This window comes from Sparus aurata, chromosome 9 (genome assembly GCF_900880675.1).
Source record: "Sparus aurata chromosome 9, fSpaAur1.1, whole genome shotgun sequence".
Classification (NCBI taxonomy): Eukaryota; Metazoa; Chordata; class Actinopteri; order Spariformes; family Sparidae; genus Sparus; species Sparus aurata.
The window spans coordinates 18,261,069-18,280,213 of record NC_044195.1 but is presented as its reverse complement, the minus strand read 5'-3'; the positions used below and the strand labels follow the sequence as shown (position 1 = coordinate 18,280,213).

At 40.2% G+C, this 19,145-nt stretch overlaps 1 protein-coding gene across 2 annotated transcripts in view; it reads left to right on the top strand.

Moving 5' to 3' along the window:
* Positions 1-19,145, top strand: part of agps (alkylglycerone phosphate synthase) — a 31,288-nt gene that overhangs the window by 2,656 nt on the left and 9,487 nt on the right. For both annotated transcript variants that reach the window (XM_030427818.1, XM_030427819.1), the window contains exons 2-15: positions 1,342-1,431; positions 2,629-2,719; positions 2,814-2,934; positions 3,210-3,284; positions 4,315-4,386; positions 5,531-5,610; positions 7,036-7,116; positions 8,249-8,374; positions 8,661-8,769; positions 12,605-12,732; positions 13,445-13,496; positions 15,026-15,102; positions 15,191-15,303; positions 17,941-18,010. In XM_030427818.1, the coding sequence (XP_030283678.1) occupies positions 1,342-1,431; positions 2,629-2,719; positions 2,814-2,934; positions 3,210-3,284; positions 4,315-4,386; positions 5,531-5,610; positions 7,036-7,116; positions 8,249-8,374; positions 8,661-8,769; positions 12,605-12,732; positions 13,445-13,496; positions 15,026-15,102; positions 15,191-15,303; positions 17,941-18,010 (1,285 nt within the window). The remainder of the gene's footprint in view (positions 1-1,341; positions 1,432-2,628; positions 2,720-2,813; positions 2,935-3,209; positions 3,285-4,314; positions 4,387-5,530; positions 5,611-7,035; positions 7,117-8,248; positions 8,375-8,660; positions 8,770-12,604; positions 12,733-13,444; positions 13,497-15,025; positions 15,103-15,190; positions 15,304-17,940; positions 18,011-19,145) is intronic.

The following is a 19,145-nucleotide window of genomic DNA, read 5'->3' as shown; positions in this document are numbered from 1 at the left end:
AGTACAGCACACAAGCTCATGTGTGCATGTATTGGAGAACAAACAATGTAGCATCATCTTTGGTTGAAGAATATTCCTTAACAATAGGGCTGCAACTAAATGTTATCAAGATTAAGCTGCCATGTTTTGATAAATAAATATGTGTGACAAAACAGCATTAACATGTAGTGACTGTAGTGGTGCAGAGGGATCATTTTTCTCCAGATGTAAAAACAAACATGTTTGTTTCGTACAGATCCCGAAAAATGTCACCTCATCATGATTGTAATCATTTTTTCAGTGGAAATGTACATTTTGATGCATAAAGGATCCTTTCCACTGATCATAAGTCATATCACAATTGCAATACCTGTCAAAGTGATTTTGCAGTGTGATTTTGGACCATATTATGCAGCCCTACTACAGATTGTTTTCCATCTTATTTGAGAAATTATTTGATATGTAAAATATTGGAAAAAAGGGGGGGGGAATTGAAAATGTCCTTCCCAGCCCGATGCCTTTGAATAACTTGTTTTGTCAGTCCAAAACCCAAAGATATACACTTTAATATGATTATTTGAAGTTATACTTATTGTCATTACTTAATCAATGTACTAATTTAAATTAAAGGATGGTTTAATATACACAGAAATGTCATGTCCCTCTACTCAAATGTTGCTTTTAAATTGTGCTTAATTTAGACTGATTTCTAGGAGGAGGAAGCTTGATAGTTCATTGCACACTACTGTAATCATAAAATCTGAGCAGAATGGAAACTAGCTTTGGGTAAGTGTGCCTACCAGGTGCAATAAATGTAAAATATTTGAATGTGTTGAATGGGAAGTGACTGACGGCGGAGGGAGTGTCTGCTAGCTTCCTCAGTTGATGGATATGTCGGTTGAATGTGTCGCCTCTGCTTCTGCATTACAACATCAACAATCTGTGAGTGGAGTGGTAGTCGCCAAGGGAAATATTGTAGGTGTGCCTTGCTGCGCCCTCCTATATTGTAAATTTGTCAAATGATAGCCGGCCCCACCTTGGATGAATGCAAAGACTGTAAATGACTGAATAAAATAAGGAGACTCCTTCACTTCAGTGAAATGCTATATGTCCGCGTGTTAAAATGCCAGCATGAAATATCATATAATCAGCAAGGACTTTCCCTTATTCTTCTTGTCTTTTTGATATTGCTAATGTCAAAACTAGTGTAAGCCCAGAGGGACTGTGGTGACAGAATAACAATATACCAGGTCACTACTCTGGGAATCACCTTCACACCTGCTCCGGTGGTATTTACTGTCTTAACTCCAGTGTAAACTGTACAAATTGACTCAACCTCTGGCAATGTTTGTTTTTCCACAGGCAGGAGATTATGAAATGGAACGGCTGGGGATACAGTGACTCGAAATTCCTCTTTAATAAGAAGGGCCAAGCAGAATTTACCGGCAAAAGGTACTGTATAATATCACGTCACTGATCTTAGATGTTATGTTCATGCTCATGTTTAGAGGATTTATAAAAATCAAGCAGCACCAGGTCTCATTCAAAGCCTGTAATCTTGTTTTAGTACAGCCGCGGTGTCTAGCTTCAGCTTTGATATGTTTAGCTGATTTGAGGCTGGAGTTATGCATTGATCATATTCACAACCCAGCTTTAGTAATCAGCTGTTGTCTTCTTCCTACACTCACAGCAATGTGGTGCTACTGCCACCCAGTGGTTGGCATTTGAACTGTTCATTGTCACCCGAGAAGGTCACTGGTAGTGATTTTCAGCTTTTACCAAACACTGTTGCTGATAAACAGAAACCATTTTCCAATCTGTTGAAAGGTGGAACTTATTATGTGAGAAATTATTAATTTCTGACTTTGAATGTTGGGAAAATAGAATGTGTGATGGTGTGCAGACAAAGCCAGTTTCCCTCAGTCTTTCTGAATTTGGCTTCAGTTTACAGTAGAAAGAACGTCTCCCATGACAAGAGCAGAGATATAAATGAGCCTTGTATTTTTAATTATGACACATAACTCTCTAAGCGGCAGCCCTGCTTGTCTGAATGTAGCTGAAACATTGTGTAAAAAGATGTATTTTGAGTAATGAATCCAGCTGAATGGGATGTTGCACAACAAATGGTTTCCTCCTGTGCTAGCAGTTGCCACAAACCCCTCCGTGCCCTCTTGCCTGAAAAGCTACCTGGGCGGCGCACAGTAAACCAGGGCTGGGGCTCAGTTGAGTGAATGTCAGAGACGGCGTTCTCCTCCTCCTCGCTCACTGTGACAGAGGCTTTTTCATTACAGAGTGTGTTTCATGCTCTCTTGGACAAAGGCTCAGCACAGTCCCCCTGATGGGCTGGCCCAGGCCGTGCCAGCAGCTCAATTATGCAAGGGATGGCGAGGGCGATCACATGGACAGGACTGTCGCTGCTTCTCCGCTTGCCTAATAACCTCATTGGACTCAAACCTCACACTCTATTCTTATTAGACACAGGCTTGGTTTTCCAAATGAATAAGCCCAGTCAAGCGTTTGGATGTTTCCAATTGAGGGCTTTGACTTCCACCACAGGAAATCACTTTTACATGAAGCTTAGTTGATTTTTCTTTTCTTTTTTTTTAATTGGCTGTTCACACATTCTGTCTTCTGTTTTACACAATGCAGGTATAGACTAAGTGGTATGATCATTCCCGGTTTGAAAGACTGGATGGAGGGCACATTTGGAGCCAATCTGCAGCATAAAACTCCTGCAACAGTGAGTGCCATTAATTGAAGACACAACAAATAAATCTGAATTACAAAGACTTGGTCACAGTTGCCAAAACCACATTGACTCTGTTTTGTTTCAGCCCCTTTTGACCAGCAGCGCTGTACAGCCGGCCACACTGAACAAGGCCTTCTTGGAGGAACTGAAATCCACAGGTATTCCCTTCTCCCATGACGCAGAGGACCGGGTGTTTCGTGCCCACGGTAAGGCTTGCCGGGAGGAGAGTTTTTGGATATTTCTGGCCAGTATAGTGGCTGATTGATATTATTGCCCAATATTGATGTACTAAAGTTTACTGTTTCAATGCACTGATGTAATTTAAGATAAACTGTAAAATACCTGTCTCCATTACATATCAACTTAAGCTCCAAAAGTCCAGTATCGGTCAGCCTCTAAAAACATCAGCCACTTGGTCTGATTTTTGAATTAGCGACAGTGTTCTTATTCTGTGTCATCTCTTTCCTGTGTTTTCTCCCAGGACATTGCTTACATGAGATCTTCGCTCTGCGGGAAGGCAAATTTGGTCGCGTTCCAGACATGGTGGTATGGCCAAGTGAGTTGAGAAGCTGTGTCATCATCTCCGTGTTTTTATCTCCCTGTTTTTCTCCTCCCACGTAGCATCGCTGATCCCCCCTACTGGCTTAGGTGATTTAAAGGGTTAATCTCTGCAGAGGCAGGGATATTAATATGTATGAGTGGAGGCTTAATAAGAAGCGTCAGGGGGAGGACGGTTGACACCCAATACACCACGGTCTGGCCCACCACAGTACACCCATGAATTATGATTCCGAGATTGGTTTTCTGTTGTTATGGCTGGCACTATTTTATCATGCAAATGAGTGTTGACTGATGGCTGAAACTTGATTAGCAGCGTCCCGAATGGGCAGCAAATCACCAAGCAACTGTACATATTGTTTCATCCACGCCAGCACCAAATTTTAATTTTACCGACCCGACTGCAAATACATTCTCATTTGCTATGTATCTAATAGATATTTTCACATATAATTTACATTCCTCAGTAGTCCCCCTAAGTCAAGCTGTGTTTTTTAAGTGGAGGTTTAGTTGTTGAACTGTAATCTGCAGGCAGAAACTGTGTGTTTAATTGGATGGCAAAAATATCTAGAATGCAGGCATTTCTCATTGCCTCTAAAAGCACTTGAGGCCGGTCAAGCATGTCAACGTAGGAAGGTACAGCTGCTCTTCCCACTCGCTCACCGCTCCAGTGTGAATGGATGTGGGCCCCATGATTGGCCAGAACTAGTTTGTATTGATCCAGCACATCCCACCCCTGAGAGCGCAGCTTCATGCAGGCTGACTCCGCCTGAGGAAAGCCCCAGGCAGATGAAAACGCACCCTGCCGCTCTGTCGCTCCCCCGGCTCAAACGGCTCAGCACATATACATTTATTTATTGTCTTCTGTATACATGTGGTGCTATGTGCCATTTTCTTGTTATCTTTGCATTGTGCCCACTATTGGTTGTTAAGTGATTACTTAATTTATCAATGCAGGAAGACGATAAACTAAAACATTTTCTTGATGTTGACCACTAATCTCCAAATGATATCCTATGTTTTTGCAGACTGCCACAATGATGTTGTGAAAATTGTGGAACTGGCGTGCAAACACAATGTTTGTGTGATACCATATGGAGGTGAGTTGTGAAAGCCATGCCTCTAATCAACATAATTAGCTGTCACATACTGTATATAACCAGGCCGCTAGATGTATATTTGCATTGAATGTACTTTAATATAATATTTATAAAAAAAATTAAAAAATATATAATATTTATTCCCATCACATGCGAGAGAAGTTCATTTTGCCTCATAATCTATAAATAAATCTACTAAATAAGCTACTGAACTGCTGACTGAATCTCGTGTCTTGCTGTGTGTGTTTTGTACTTGAGCAACAGAAAACATTAGCACACATCCTTCTGAGCCTCGTATCTAAGGATGTGATGTAATCACAGCGTCTGCAGTTCACTTCCAGCCTGCGGACCTCTATCATACCTTTCTCTATCACCCATGCATGTCTCCTGTCATTCACTTTAGCTGTTAGCTACATCATGAAGACAAAATGACTGGAATTATTGTCTGTAGCATTGCACTAGTTTTATCAACTGGTTTGACAAGAGTGATGCAATCCATAAAAGCAAGTCAGGCATTAATGCAATTAAATCCTAAAGCCTCAAGTCTTTTTAAGAAGAATGACGATATTTGCACCGTCCAAACTTTTTTTTCTTTTGTGAAATCTGTTTCTATATCTGTCAGTGTAGACATTTATACACATTGCAGTATCTTCTCCAAACTGCTTTCTGATGTAATAAAAAGCTGTAAATCACTTCATTATTATTTAATACTAGTGCCACTATGTTGCAGATGAGTTTGCTACTCCAACCATCCTAAGAAAGCAATTATTTTTAATGCCTGTCTTTTAGAAATATAAGCACTTTAATTGCAGGCAAACAAGCCAGACTTCTCAAACGCACAAGTGTTTATCATAAGAGGCCACACAAAAGCGCGTGAAACAAGGTGAAATGGACAAACTTACTTAAATCAGGACGTATCCGATCAAAAAACATGTAACCAGACCCAACATTGCAATCAGTGCTAACTTCAGACTGTTTTCACTACACTAAGCTACAGACACATTTCACATTTCAAGTGTTGAGCGTGTTTAAGGTCATGAAACCAGGACAGTGTGTACAGTATAATCACTTGGTCCATTGAAAGGCTTCTCTGCTGCAACCCCTATTGTGACTGTTGTTTTTTTTTTTTTTCTCGCTCTCTCAGGAGGGACTAGTGTCTCTAGTGCCCTAGAGTGCCCCCCAGAGGAAACTCGCTCCATTGTCTCTCTGGATACTTCACAGATGGTACGTAAACAACTGTGTAAAGTAAGAGTTCATGTAAACTAATGACAAGAAAAACTAAACACAAACCTAATGCAGACTTATACTTTTGAGTAAATAATATAGTTGTGAAACTTTAAAACGTTAGATCAAGATTTAGAGACTTTCCTCTGTCATAAATGTTTAGAAGTACACTTTTAATGCATATGTATAAAGATGTAAATTACAGAATGGAGACACCATAAGAAATATGCCATTAATATAATTACATGTTACACTGATGCATAACGCCATCACCATCTACCGCTTTGAGTAAGACCACAGAGCTAAATCATGTTTAATGTTTCTTCATGATGAGGCAAGAAAAAAATATGCCAGGACAGATTTTCCTGTTAGAATCAGAGCACTTGTTTTTCATTTTTTTGCAGTCAGTAATTAAGTTTCTTAATCAGCATGCTTTATGGGAAAATAATGTTTATCAGTGACACGGTTAAACATTTATTATGTTATTTTCTGTATCAAGCAAATACATTTTCTCGTCTTACCTTCTCAAATTTAAGGATCTGGCCATTTTTTTTTCTTGTTCTGTATAACTGTAATTTAATAGAAAGAATTAAATGTTATAACGAGTCATTTGAAGAAATCACCTTGTGAAAATTGGCTTTTTTAACAATTTTCTGTCTCGTAAAAATAAACATTAATTGCCGCCAATTACCGGCAATTAATTCTTGTTTTTAAGATGATAAATGCGTCACTGGTGTTTAAAGAAAAATACCAAGCACATGAGGTTTCATTGGATCTGATGCAAAATGGTGAATACAGTCAGCAGCACAGTGCAGACCTTTGATCCAAGCTCACACGGAGGCGATATACAAGCTGTTTGGATGCTGCTAGTCACTGAGTTGCCACAGACACCAGCAACTGACCAGTGTTCTGTGTCAGGGGTCGGAGGTGAGGTGGCTCAAATGGAAGCAGATGAAAGGAGTAGTGTGGCTGGAACATAAAGTTTACTACCTCTGGAGAATAATTGATGGCAGGTGTGAAATGACCTCCTGCAGGTAGGGGCAAGTCATGTGCTCAGCGGCCCAAATACGAGGCATATATTTGGAATTAGATGTTAAATTGAGTTTAACCTTGAGGAAATGGTCTCCGTCCCGAAGCCCCTGTGCACACATTTATCCTCAGACATGTGACCGTCAGGCTAGAAGGACAAAACTTCCACTATTGTAAGCAAACTGTCAGGGGACTGCTTCCATGGACTGCTGATGAGTGTGTTGTTAATGTCATAGGACAGACATGGTGATACACAAGGTTTTCTATTAAGATCTTGTAACCTGGCTGAAATTAATGGTGTTTTTTCATGTTAGATAAATGAAACCAACTCCATAGTTGGCATGAAGAGAATGTTTTATGACCTCCTCAGTCATGTTGTTTGTTTTTCATTCACAGAACCGCATTCTGTGGATTGATGAGAAAAATTTAACTGCCCACGTTGAAGCTGGCATTGTCGGCCAGGATTTGGAGAGATTGGTAAGTACTGTTAATTTTTTCCGTCTTCATCCACTGAAAGAGCCCGCATTACTGTAAATGTTGGACCAACAATTGCGTTGTGCTACCTATTCATATGCAGGTTGCCCAGTGCTCATTCGCCTTGGTGCTCTTTGCTCAGCAGATCTAAAAGGGTTTAGGAAGGAGTTTGAGATGGGAGCAGAGTGCTGAAGGAGAGAGATTACAGAGTGAGGCGGCGGTCATGAGCAGATGGCACCATCAAGCTAATTCAGAAAAATGGAGAAGGAGCAGGCATTTGATGTAGAAGAATGCGTGAGCTGCATCTAAAGCAGACCCCACCTCTGCATTTAGACCGTGTCGTTATGATGGAGCAGATGGGTCTGCATTATAAACTGCCTTCCAGGGGAGTGCTGTGATAAAACTAGGCCCGACTTAACCCTGGTCTTGTGCCTCTGGTGGGGGTTGTTGTTGTACTTTAAGGTCCTTATTGTTATTACTACTAAATGTTCTGCCTAAAGATGTAATCTTAAGGAGAATGTGTGGAATCCTGATGACCTACACATTCTCCTCAAAGCCGGAGGGATGGTGCATCTGATGAAGGTTGCTTGGATGCTCAAAGGGGTTTTTTGTATTGAAAATGACCCCAAAGTGCATTGTGACATTGTTATGGCCATGTGGCAAGGAGTCACTTGTGGATTGGGTGGGGCAGTGGAAGCTGAATGCGCAGAAATCTTCCATCGAGACATAGTCTCTTTTTAACACACAGATTTACATAAACATGTGAAAGTGAAGTTTCTTTGATTTTAATTTTCAACTAGAATAGATTAAAAAAGCCTAAACGTGTAATCTTGTGCTAACCAAATAATGCACCAATCTCTCTTTTTAGTCTTTTCTTTGTTTTATTCCTCTTAGTTTATTTTAGGCGGTAGTAAAATTCTGCAATGTCATAAAACCTGAGTTTGAGCTTTGCAGCAAAAACGAGCGCATTGAAACTCTCCGCAGCAGAGCTGCAATTATTTTTTCCCTTTGCATGCTCATTCTTTTTGCTTGTTATTAAAACATTCTTGTGGGTTTAAAATGTTTGTTTTCCAAATACATTTGGCTCCCTTTGAATTTGAACCACAAGTGCATGTTCTCTTTCATTTTTCAACAGCTTAATGAGAGCGGCTATTGTACAGGGCATGAGCCTGACTCCATGGAGTTCAGCTCCCTTGGGGGCTGGGTAGCAACCAGAGCATCAGGCATGAAGAAGAACATCTATGGCAACATTGAGGACCTTGTGAGTCGCAGGCCCTCCCACTTTACTACCGGCTCATGTTTGTTCAAAATGCTGGATAGTCAGAATGCTGCAGTCACTGCACAATAATTAGAAAAGGAAATTATCAGCAGATTGAATGTACTTTGCCCTTTGCAGCGATCAAAGTATCAGTTATGAAATGCCGTCATGCATGTGGCATATATAACACCAAAAATATAATATTTTTCAACATTTGTGAATCTTTAAAAGAAAGTTATACCGCTTTTTTGTCTCTAAAAGGTGTTGGTTGTGTTGTGTGTCTGTACAGGTCATCCACATAAGGATGGTGACCCCACGAGGGGTAATTGAAAAGAGCTGTCAGGGCCCACGCATGTCCACGGGGCCAGACATTCACCACTTCATCATGGGCTCAGAAGGTTTGCTCCCTCTCTCATGTGATCTCAGCACACCCGAGCATGTGGGCCTGTGTGTGACTTTGTGCGTTTGTGTGCATGTCTCCAGGTCTGTGTGATAAAACAGAAACATCAGGACGATTCTCATGCTCTGGGCTTCTTACATATTAACTAGCTCTGGTGGAAGAGTGATCTGGGGTTGTTAGTTAGGAACCAGCAAGTGTCCTCCCAACCCCATCTGCAGCGCCCTGTCCTTGTGAATGCCCACTGAGAATACTGCCATATGCCAGTTTCTCCCTACATAATGAGGAGGTTCAGAGACTCTTGGCATCGCTATGTTAAACAGCTGTGGATGCAAACTTTATATTCGCCCTACAAAGCTCAGCAATCTGCTCCCTGACTGGACTGGGATCACTGCAGAAATCTCCATTTGTACTCATTAGAAGGGATTTCAATACCTCATTGGAATACAGCATCCGTATGTAAGATCAGAATCAAATGGATTCAGTACATCATGAAAGTATCATTATAAGTAAATATTATTAATGTTTTTAATGTTGGCAGTGAATGATTATTATTTTGCATGCAGGTTAAAGGGTAAGATCACCCAAAAATGAAAATTCAGGCATTATCTACTCACTGCAGTGAAAACCAGTGAATAGGGCTCTTTTCAAAACTTAAACAGATTTTAAAATTATGTCTCTCTCTTTGATAATAAAATCCCCAGTAGTCCAATTGGGCGTCATACTACACTATTACCCAGAAGGGGTTGCGTGTTTATGTGCAGTCCAGTGAGAGGGAGAGCTTATTTAATGAATCCACTAAAATCAAAGCAAACCTTTTCACATCGTTTATATATATCGTGTATATATAAGCATGTAGAATAACTGAAACATCGTGACAGTGTCCACAACATGTTAAGTTTAATAGAGTGTACCTATTTCCAGAATAGATACAGTCATTTTTAAGATTTCATTCGTAAAAGAACTATTGGCATCAGTCTTCTCTTAAATTATGCAGAATTTAACACATGTCCACAATACTCACTTTACTTTTATAGCATGCTGGTATGATTCCTTGATAATGAGCTTAATCTGCAGTTCACTTGATAAAATCATTAAATAGATTTAAAAATGCAAACATCAATTTTCATAAAAGCAAGGCAGTTCAACATAAAGATATGAAAATATATATAAACTTAAAAAAAAAACAACATTATTTTTCTAGCATGTACATCACCACATCTGACCCCTAACCCCAAAAAATTTAGTTTTGAGAGCAAAATAAGAAAAACTCAACATACATCCAGCACTGTGGGTGTCTAACTGTAGTCCAACAGCAGGTTGAATGTTTATAAGCGGTCTAGTTCATAAGTGAAGGCAAATGATAATAGTTCAAATTTCCTAAGCGTTTTGTTAGAGTAGGTAGTGTCATGAAGATGAGCTTGTGCTGTAACAGAGATGGGACAGGACCACACGTCTCTGGGAGTGTATGCACTTCTGGGAGGCCTAAACCTGGACCTCGGAGGTCACACCACCGCGCAGTCTCATTAAAATTATCTACCTCCTCACCCCAGAAACAGCATCCTGCAGTCTGACAGCAGGCTACAACAACAGCAGCACCAAGGCACCACACTAAAACCCCCAACCACCACGCTCTGCATGTTAAGTGGAACACATCCATTTTATCAGAAATTACTGTGAAACCTGGATCGTTTCATTCACTGCACAACAACCGGGTCCCACTATCTCCCTGACCTTGAAGTAGCCTGAATGCAAAGTATTTTCTTCCCTCTTGCTTCAACCAGCGTGACGAATGATTGGAATAATCAATGATAATCCCCTTCTCTTTTAAAATATCCTCTCAACCGCGGAGGATGTAATGTAGGTGAGTGAAGCCAACCGGTGCTAATTTAATGCACAGGGCCACACATTCTTTGATTCTAATGTGGTGGCTTCACAATGGTCAACACATATTTTTTTTGTTTGTATTTTCAAGAAAGCTTCTCAGACTCTTTATTAGGAATAGTCCCTCTCCTGGAAGACAGTTGCAGTAAAAATGGCTTAAGCAGCACTCATTTCATTGCATTGCAATCATCCTCAAGAGAGTGTTTTTCTAACCTTTGCTGTTCCCTTTATTCCTTAGTGACTCACTCACCCCCTTTTTCCCCCCCTTCACTCTAGCTCCTCCCTCTCCCTCTCGCTCTCTTTTTCTCTCCCTCTCTCTCTCTCTCTGCTTCTCTGACTCCTCCTCGCTCGCTCGCTCATTCCTCCTGCACACTATCAGGAGGGAGGGGCCTGTCATGGCTGAGGCCTAATGGAGTCACATGTTTTCCACTGGGCCACTAGGGAGCAGCGTGTGGCATGTAGTGTCACGTTAGAGGGCTCATTAACGGCCATAACAGGCTCCTAATGGAGCAGGCTATATTCAGGAGAGAGAAACACAGAACATGCAGGCTCTGGGGCAGTAATAGGTTTGGGTCACGGGCTAAAATTCATAAACGTGAAAATAGGTCTGCAACTCACATTATCCTCTTGTTGGTTTGATTATGTGTTTTACCAGGTAAAACATCAAAAAATGGTGAATTTATTGTGACATCTTGTCAAAAACCTTAATATATTTAGTTAAAAATGATTACCTCAGATCAACATTTTGTTAGTCATTACAAACCACAAAGAGATGATATACCATTAACAAGCACAAGACAGAAGGAATTATACAATTAATTTATGTAGTATTTTCAGCCACAGCAGGCAGCTTAGATGAAAAAGCTCTTAAAACCCAATGAACACTATCTGCTCAGCACTAAACGACAGACAGACACAGTCAGCGATTAGCTGGGGAACATAGTAATGGAGCATTTAGCACTTAAAGAGCCAAATATATCCCACAGGAGTTAGAGAGACCAAAATCGGAGCTGAAAGGGAGTGAATATTGGACATACATTCACCAGGTGGACGGACAAGTTTGAATGAATTCTATTGTTGCTATGCAGCTGATGGATGTGTAAATAAGCAACTGTTTGCGATATTAAAAGAAAAGGTGATGAAATGTCAATGTGATCTTCACAATTTGTAATTAGTCTAATCCATTCCTGCCCAAAGTGGGGCTCCCAAGCCAAAGTTCGCAAGCCATAAGGTTTGATTTGGTCATCCAGATGTTTCTAGGGGGGGAAAAACTTTTAAAAATATGATATGAATAGCTGTTCATGTTTATTTTTTTGTGAGGTAAAATACTATTAAAGAATGTTACGCCCTCCTAATTATTATTTTTTGTTAATCTGAGAAAGGCGAGCGGAGTGACACTTGCTGCTCATGAAGTCAGTCAAGAAGGTAACATTTAGCATCTTTTGGGTTATGATGAATAAAATTAATGTTGCTTGGGGGATGGCACCCCATAGCTACAGTTTGCAACGATATTTGCAGTTTCTTTTATTTTTCCCAGACATATTTGCTGTGTAAGGTCGAACAGACACTGGTTGTTACACACACAATATGACTCCCTCAGCAGCAGCAGCTAATGGTTGACAGTTTTCAGGTTCATAAGGTCAGCCAGACATTTGGGTGTACCTACATATGTGTTGCCGCCGTTAGCCTCACAGCCTTTGATAGAGCTCTGCTTTATTTCCTCTTGCTCTTAAGTTGATAAATCTTAGTTGTCCCCCAGTGTGTGGTAGAAAACCAGATATACTAGGTGAAATGTGAGACGAAGGTCACCCAAAGGACCCTCGGGACATGTACCAGAGCCCAGTAAAACGGTCTTAAGTTCCGCTCTTGGAGGGGGTTAGGTCATATAAATCGTGGGAACTGGTTTGCTCCTTTTTGTTAAACTCAGAATCTCTCACTGTGATTTTCCACAGGAACCCTGGGTGTGGTGACTGAGGTCACGATGAAGATTCGTCCCATGCCGGAGTATCAGAAATACGGCTCTGTCGTGTTCCCTAATTTTGAGCAGGGAGTTGCCTGTCTGCGAGAGGTTGCCAAACAGGTAACTTGTAAATCTCTCTCCAAACATGCTGCGTTTTGTTGCTGCTTCCCCCCCGTCTCAGAAGGAGGTTAAGGCCAGAGGCTTCTTGGGTGTGTTGGAGGTTTGCCCAAACTGTAATAAGCACTTTCAATTCATCACTTCACTTGTTTAAAACTGATCTGGCCATAACATGCAGCAAAAGAATCTCACTAAATGTTTAGACTATTTGTATGTGTTGTTAAAATCCTACCAGTCTGAGATAAGCTATCCCTGCTAACATACTGAAAATGCCACCATCTCACTGATAGTGAGAGGGATGGATGATCTAATCAACAATAATCTTAGTAAAAATAGAAAATTCCCAACACCGTGAAAAATCCAAAGCTCCAGTAGTTGCACTGAACAGTACAAGATATTGGCTGAATTTGGTCTGGCATCACTTGAAAGTGTGGATGTACAATATATATTAATCCGAATATTATTGTAATGGGAACATTTATATTATAATAAGCTCCTTTACAAAGTTACAGGGTAAAAATTTTTACATTTATTATATATTTTTTTACAACACTGGTTTAAAAAAGTTTGAATAATTATATTCTGAGAAAAAATAAATCAATTTTTTATATGTTATTGGTTTTAGCAATGAAAAGCAGGTTATTATCGTATCCATATTTTTTTTGTAGGAAATGTCACTCAGTAAAACTGATATAGACGGTCTTTTGTTTTTCAGAGGTGTGCCCCAGCATCTATACGTCTCATGGATAATGAACAGTTTAAATTTGGTAAGTTTTGTTTGATAATTAATAATACAGGCCAGTCTAGACTTAAAGCATATCACAGCTGTCATTCTCCATTGTATGGAAACATAACTCTCATTTAAGCCCTCCGGTTGCTTTTATGGTTAACCTTTAACTTACAAGTAGGACTTTATTTGACCTGGTTTTTGTTTTCAGGGAGTGTTTTTTTTAGGCTCCAGTTTAACCTTTAGATTTAATCAGAGAGCTTTATCAAGAGGCAGGCAGTTAACTAGCAGCATTCTAATAATCATATTTACTATGAGTTTAAATGCGTTACTTACTCTTACTGTATTTTTGTGAGTTGGTTTTTCATTGATGTCCTGTATATACCTCCTGAGAGAAGAACAATGAATGGCAACGGTACAGCATGCAATGATTTTACCTTCTAGAGCACAGAATTGTTAAATTGATTATCATTTCTGCAGCAGAATAGCTGCACACACAGACAACGAATTGAAGGAAGATGAAAAATGACCCTGGCCAAAATTAAGTAGTTGTTACATTGAAATTTTATGATGTTGTTTCTTAAGGTCTAGTGGAATGCATCTGGCATTGCCAGAGATCTCTGTAAAGTTCCCCAGTCTCCAGGGATCTCATTATCTCCCCTATATTTCCACTTTTCACAGAGTAGGCACTTCTTAGCATTAAGTAGGGAAGATGAAGCGACCAGGTTTTTCACTAATAACTAAAACTCATGCCTCTATGATACCGTCTTGGGCTTATTAGTGGCTTGTCCTCACTTTTAATCATGTCGGCTGTTGAGTAAGGAGAGTTGATGTATTCACAGGACTACAAGTACAATTTAGCACAGCCTGTCTTGATGCACAAGATGAATAATGAGACTGTTGTAGTCAGTAGCAGCCTGTGTTGATATATGCCAAAAAAAAAGCAACTAAACCGCAGAGGGGAGAGTTGAAAGTAAAATAATTCACAGTGTAGGTGTAATTTTCTCTCTCTGGATGTTGAGTATTTAATTAACGAGTATGATGGCTGCGAGAGACCTAAAGACCTGCAATCAAATTTTGGAATGGAAACAATTAGGACACTAAGTGATGAAGAGACTTGAGCATGGGGGGAAATAAATGAACTGTTAAGTCTCGGCGACATCACCCGTGACTTCCCCGCTGTGATTGATAACCATCCCATTGGCCCCAGCCCCTCATTTTCGCTTGTCCACAGGCGCTTTTGTGCGTCCGATCAGGAATAAATCAAAAAGTGTGGGTGAGGAAGACGGATATCGCTGTGTCAACCCCACTTCCCTTCGGAAAGCCTCTGATTTATTGTCGCTGTCGCTGGCAGCCACTGGCCAGTTGTAAAGTTATTCAAATGTTACCATTTATATTTCCTCCTTTTGTTTGAAACCCCAAATAAATCTGACTCACTTGCCCTCTCAGAATGCTGGATGATGCGAGCAGAAGCAGGCTATGACTAATGGGTGAAAGAAAATGATCCGTTTTTTAAGGCCCACTTCTTTAAGAGTAGATGGAGCTGACTCTTATCTGATGTTTTCACAGGTCACGCCCTGAAGCCTCAAGTATCTTCGATTTTCACATCCTTTTTGGACGGGTTGAAGACATTTTACATCACCAAGGTAAAAAGAATTAAATTAGACTGAACATTGCCGCTTGCTTCCCCTGAGTGTTTTTCATGATAGATTAATCCACCTCTTAAATCACCAGTTCAAAGGGTTCGACCCCAACCGCCTGTGTGTGGCCACACTACTCTTTGAGGGAGACCGCGAGAAGGTCCTGCAGCACGAGAAGCAGGTTTATGACATCGCTGCTAAATTTGGGTAAGTAGTCGTCCTCTCTCTCTCTTCCTGTCTGAAAGGACGCATGTCACAAAGATCAGTTACAGATCTGGGTGCAGAAATGACAAAGCACCAATTAGTGTGACTTTGAGCATGATGGGGAGCTGCCTGAGGCCCCGATGTCACTTTATTTAACCAGCCATTATGTAGTAGCAGTGAAAAGGATGGAGAAGCACAGTTACACACCTCAGACATGGCCTTCCACTCAGTAGTTTGTCTCTGTGTGGATTGATGGATCACCTGTGGATGTCCTCCTGTCAGGCCGGCTTTTGTGTTAAAGTAGGTGTGGTGTGGGTGGTGATAGTAGGGCGCAGCTCCCCTCAGGACAGCGCAGGGCGAGAGGACAGAGCCTGGGAGTGTTTCGCTGTTGTGATTGATCATTAAACAGATCAATGAAGACTTTTGGTGGCAATCAGTTTACCTGTCAGCCTGAGAGGGATGCTCTCTCTATCCTCTGCCTGTTTTACACCTCCAACAATAGTTTCATAGATGAGTTCATCTTAATGTAAATCAACCAAGAGTGAGTGATCAAGAATTATTGTTTACTGGTGATTCTGAGGTGACTGTGATGCCAGATGATTCTACACATTGAGTGTTCATGGTTTGATTTTTGACAACATTAATAGTTGTCTAATACACATGGAAATGCCACCTCTCTGAACTTAGTGTTTGTTATTTTTGGTTTTATTTAATAAAATTGGTTAACTTTGTATATTTAAAAAAACAGTTTTGTTTTTTTGTTAGCAAAACCTGCTTTGCTGTTGTATAATTTTAAAAACACAAAATGAGCCTTTAGTTTGCATTTTCCTCTGTTCCTCTCTTCATTTCCTGTCACCAAAACATTTTCTGATCTGCTTTTATCACAGGTCAGGAGCAAGTGACTGGTCCATAACTGTTTGTTCAAGTTAGATCTGTTAAATTCTACTTGAATATCAGTAAAGAGCAAAACCATGAGCCTTTTAATGAAATTATGAATATACATTTTCATATTACATTTTTGCCTTTTCACATGAATCTCCCAAGCAAAAAGATTTTAAACATTGATGCAAACATGTCCACTCTGTTCTTGGTATATTTCAGCCATCATTCAAACGTCATATCAGCGAATCAGGAAGCAACAGCTCATTTTATCCTTTTTTTATTATTATTTTTAACAGCAAAATGAAATAAGCAGATTGTGCAGGGGAGAATTAGAAAACCCAGAGAGGCTTATAGTAGTCTCACCATAATACACATTATAAGCAAATAAAAAAGTAAAATAATCCACAAAAGAAAGCTCAGGCAAGCAAGCAAGGAACAAAAAGCAAGCATAAGGAAGGCTACATAAAACATGTAGCATGAAATAAATTAAAGTATGTGATGGGCTGTGCATTTTAGGTTATGAGTAATGGCGAGTGTTTATACTGTATGTGTGTGTGCTCAATACTGAAGGACAGCTACTGAAGAAAGGTCTATTGTAGTTGGAAACGATTAGATTGGATAGTTGAGTTTGTTAAATCAGACAGGCACTCAGCCTTTATTTGAATTGAGAAGTAGACTGAAATGCAATTGTATTATAACTGATTCACACCTTTCTTTGACTTAAGAGATCAGCCCTGCTGCTTAATGTGGATTCTGCAAAATATGAAGCTTGTAAAGGTGTGTGAGATAAGCAGCTTCCCAATTGATTTAGCAATATGTGAGCCACAAGTAAATGAAGCTAAAGAGTTAATAAACACTTCTGATGAACCAATCTATGACATTTGATGATTAGTACAATGGATCTGAAACAAATATGACTCTTTCAGCTTTGAGTTTCATCAGTCAGGACTCCAAGGAAACTTGTGGATGGGACCTAGGATTTGGGGTTGTTTTCAATGTAGAGACAAGAATTATATTTGCAATATTCTTTTCTGATGTAAATATTAGAGCCTGACTGATGTATCATTGACCAATATTATAAACCAATATTGGTGTTTAAGCTGTCTCATATAAAAAGGATATGAAAAAAATGTGTGTATATCAGCTGATGTACACATCGGGCTCTAGTAAGTAATATAAACAACACACGCTAAAACAGACAAACCAGAGTTCCTCAGTGGTCTTCACTGGGCCATGTCAGTGATTTCTTCCAGGGTAAAGCCCATTGATCATATATTACTGTTAGTGTTGCTGTTTGGCCCAGTGCCCAGACTTGCAGGTAGCTGGAGCTCTGCCCTCGTAATAGCCAGCAATTAAATCATAAGAAGCTTGTCAGTTACATGCAGCATCCTCTGCTTTATTGCATTATTTCAAATAAATCACGATCACCCATCAGATCAAGTGCCATTGATGGATTGGTGCGGTTCTGTGGCGAATATTTTCTTGTGGTGTTGGGGAAACAGGAAGAAGGCTGAAAATCAATATAGTGATTTTGTAATGAGCTTGGCCTGATTAGTTTGGGTGGTAGATGAAAATTTGATTTACCACCGCAGGTGATGGATGTGTGGCTGACCTGTGGCGATGCGCAGAGCATAGCTTCATTGATCTGTACATTGTTGGATTGACAGGCGCCCAGGCAGCTGTTGTGAGGGGGGCCCTCCGACCAACAAAGCTAAAAGAAAAGAGCTGTTAAATATTAACCCTGTTATCTGCTTCCAGGGGCCTGGCAGCTGGAGAGGACAATGGGCAGAGGGGCTACATGTTGACCTTTGTCATCGCTTACCTCAGGGTGGGTAACTCCTCTGGCTTTTTTTTTTTTTCCCTGCCTGAGATGATGGGCAGGTCGGGCGGGAGGGTAGGTCGCAGTCTGACAGATGATAGGATAGTAAGAGCACTGAGAAGGCTGCAGAATGTGACCTTAAGAGGTCTTTGATTTGATCTGGTCACAGTTGTTGTCAGGGGCTCTAACACTGAGGTGTCTACATCATGAGAGCACAGTGGTCGCAGTCAAAATGACAATGGAGAGCTGTCATAGGTCGGTCCTGTCAGAGGCCTTTTTGATCATCACAGAAACGTATAAATAAGAAAGGAGTTTACACACACTTGAGTAAACCTGTTACCCTAGGCTCTCTGTAGTATTTTGTTTTCTTTGTTTTAGTCTGGGTTTTTGGGCTGTTGTAGGTGAATGAGACAAAATGGGAAGGAAATTTAGGAAGGGTTTTTTAAATCAACTGCAATTTTCAATATCAAGAGCAATTAAAGAATACTATAAACAAAAATGCACTTCAGAAATTGACTCAACGTGTTAATCAACTAAATGAATAAAAGTTAATATTTAGACTAGTTTGAAAAGAATTTTTTTAATTCTAAGTGCAGCAAAAAAAAAAGTATTTCAGAAGTGGAATATGAATGGAATGCATTGGATGGAGTGCTGCACACAATGCAGTCCTTGCAATACTCTGAAGTTTTGTCTGCTACTGCTGCACAAACTCATCTTAGAACAGATGACAAAAGAAAGCAACACACTGTAGAAAGGGCAATGATATTGTTATCATGAATATTCTTGGCCATGATAATCCTGTGGTGAAAAATCTGATATTGTAACAGCCCTGTAATGATGATAACAGTAACTTGTTAGTTTCTCATTGCTGAATTTCACACATTTTTAACATTGCACATATTTCATAGCGATGCGTTCAGGCCTGCCTTCAGTTTAGACACAAGCACGCTCTAATGGAAACCAGGGTTCTCACTACAAAGCATGTTGTTGATCTAAATAATGAAGCACCATCTTTTCTATCACAGTAGAGTTAAAACCAGTGAGTCATAGTTCCATGTCAATGTTGCGTGTGGTGTAGAAGTAGTGGTTTTACTGGAGCCAGGCGGCTGCAGTGCATTTAAACTTGTTTGATTACCCGATTCTT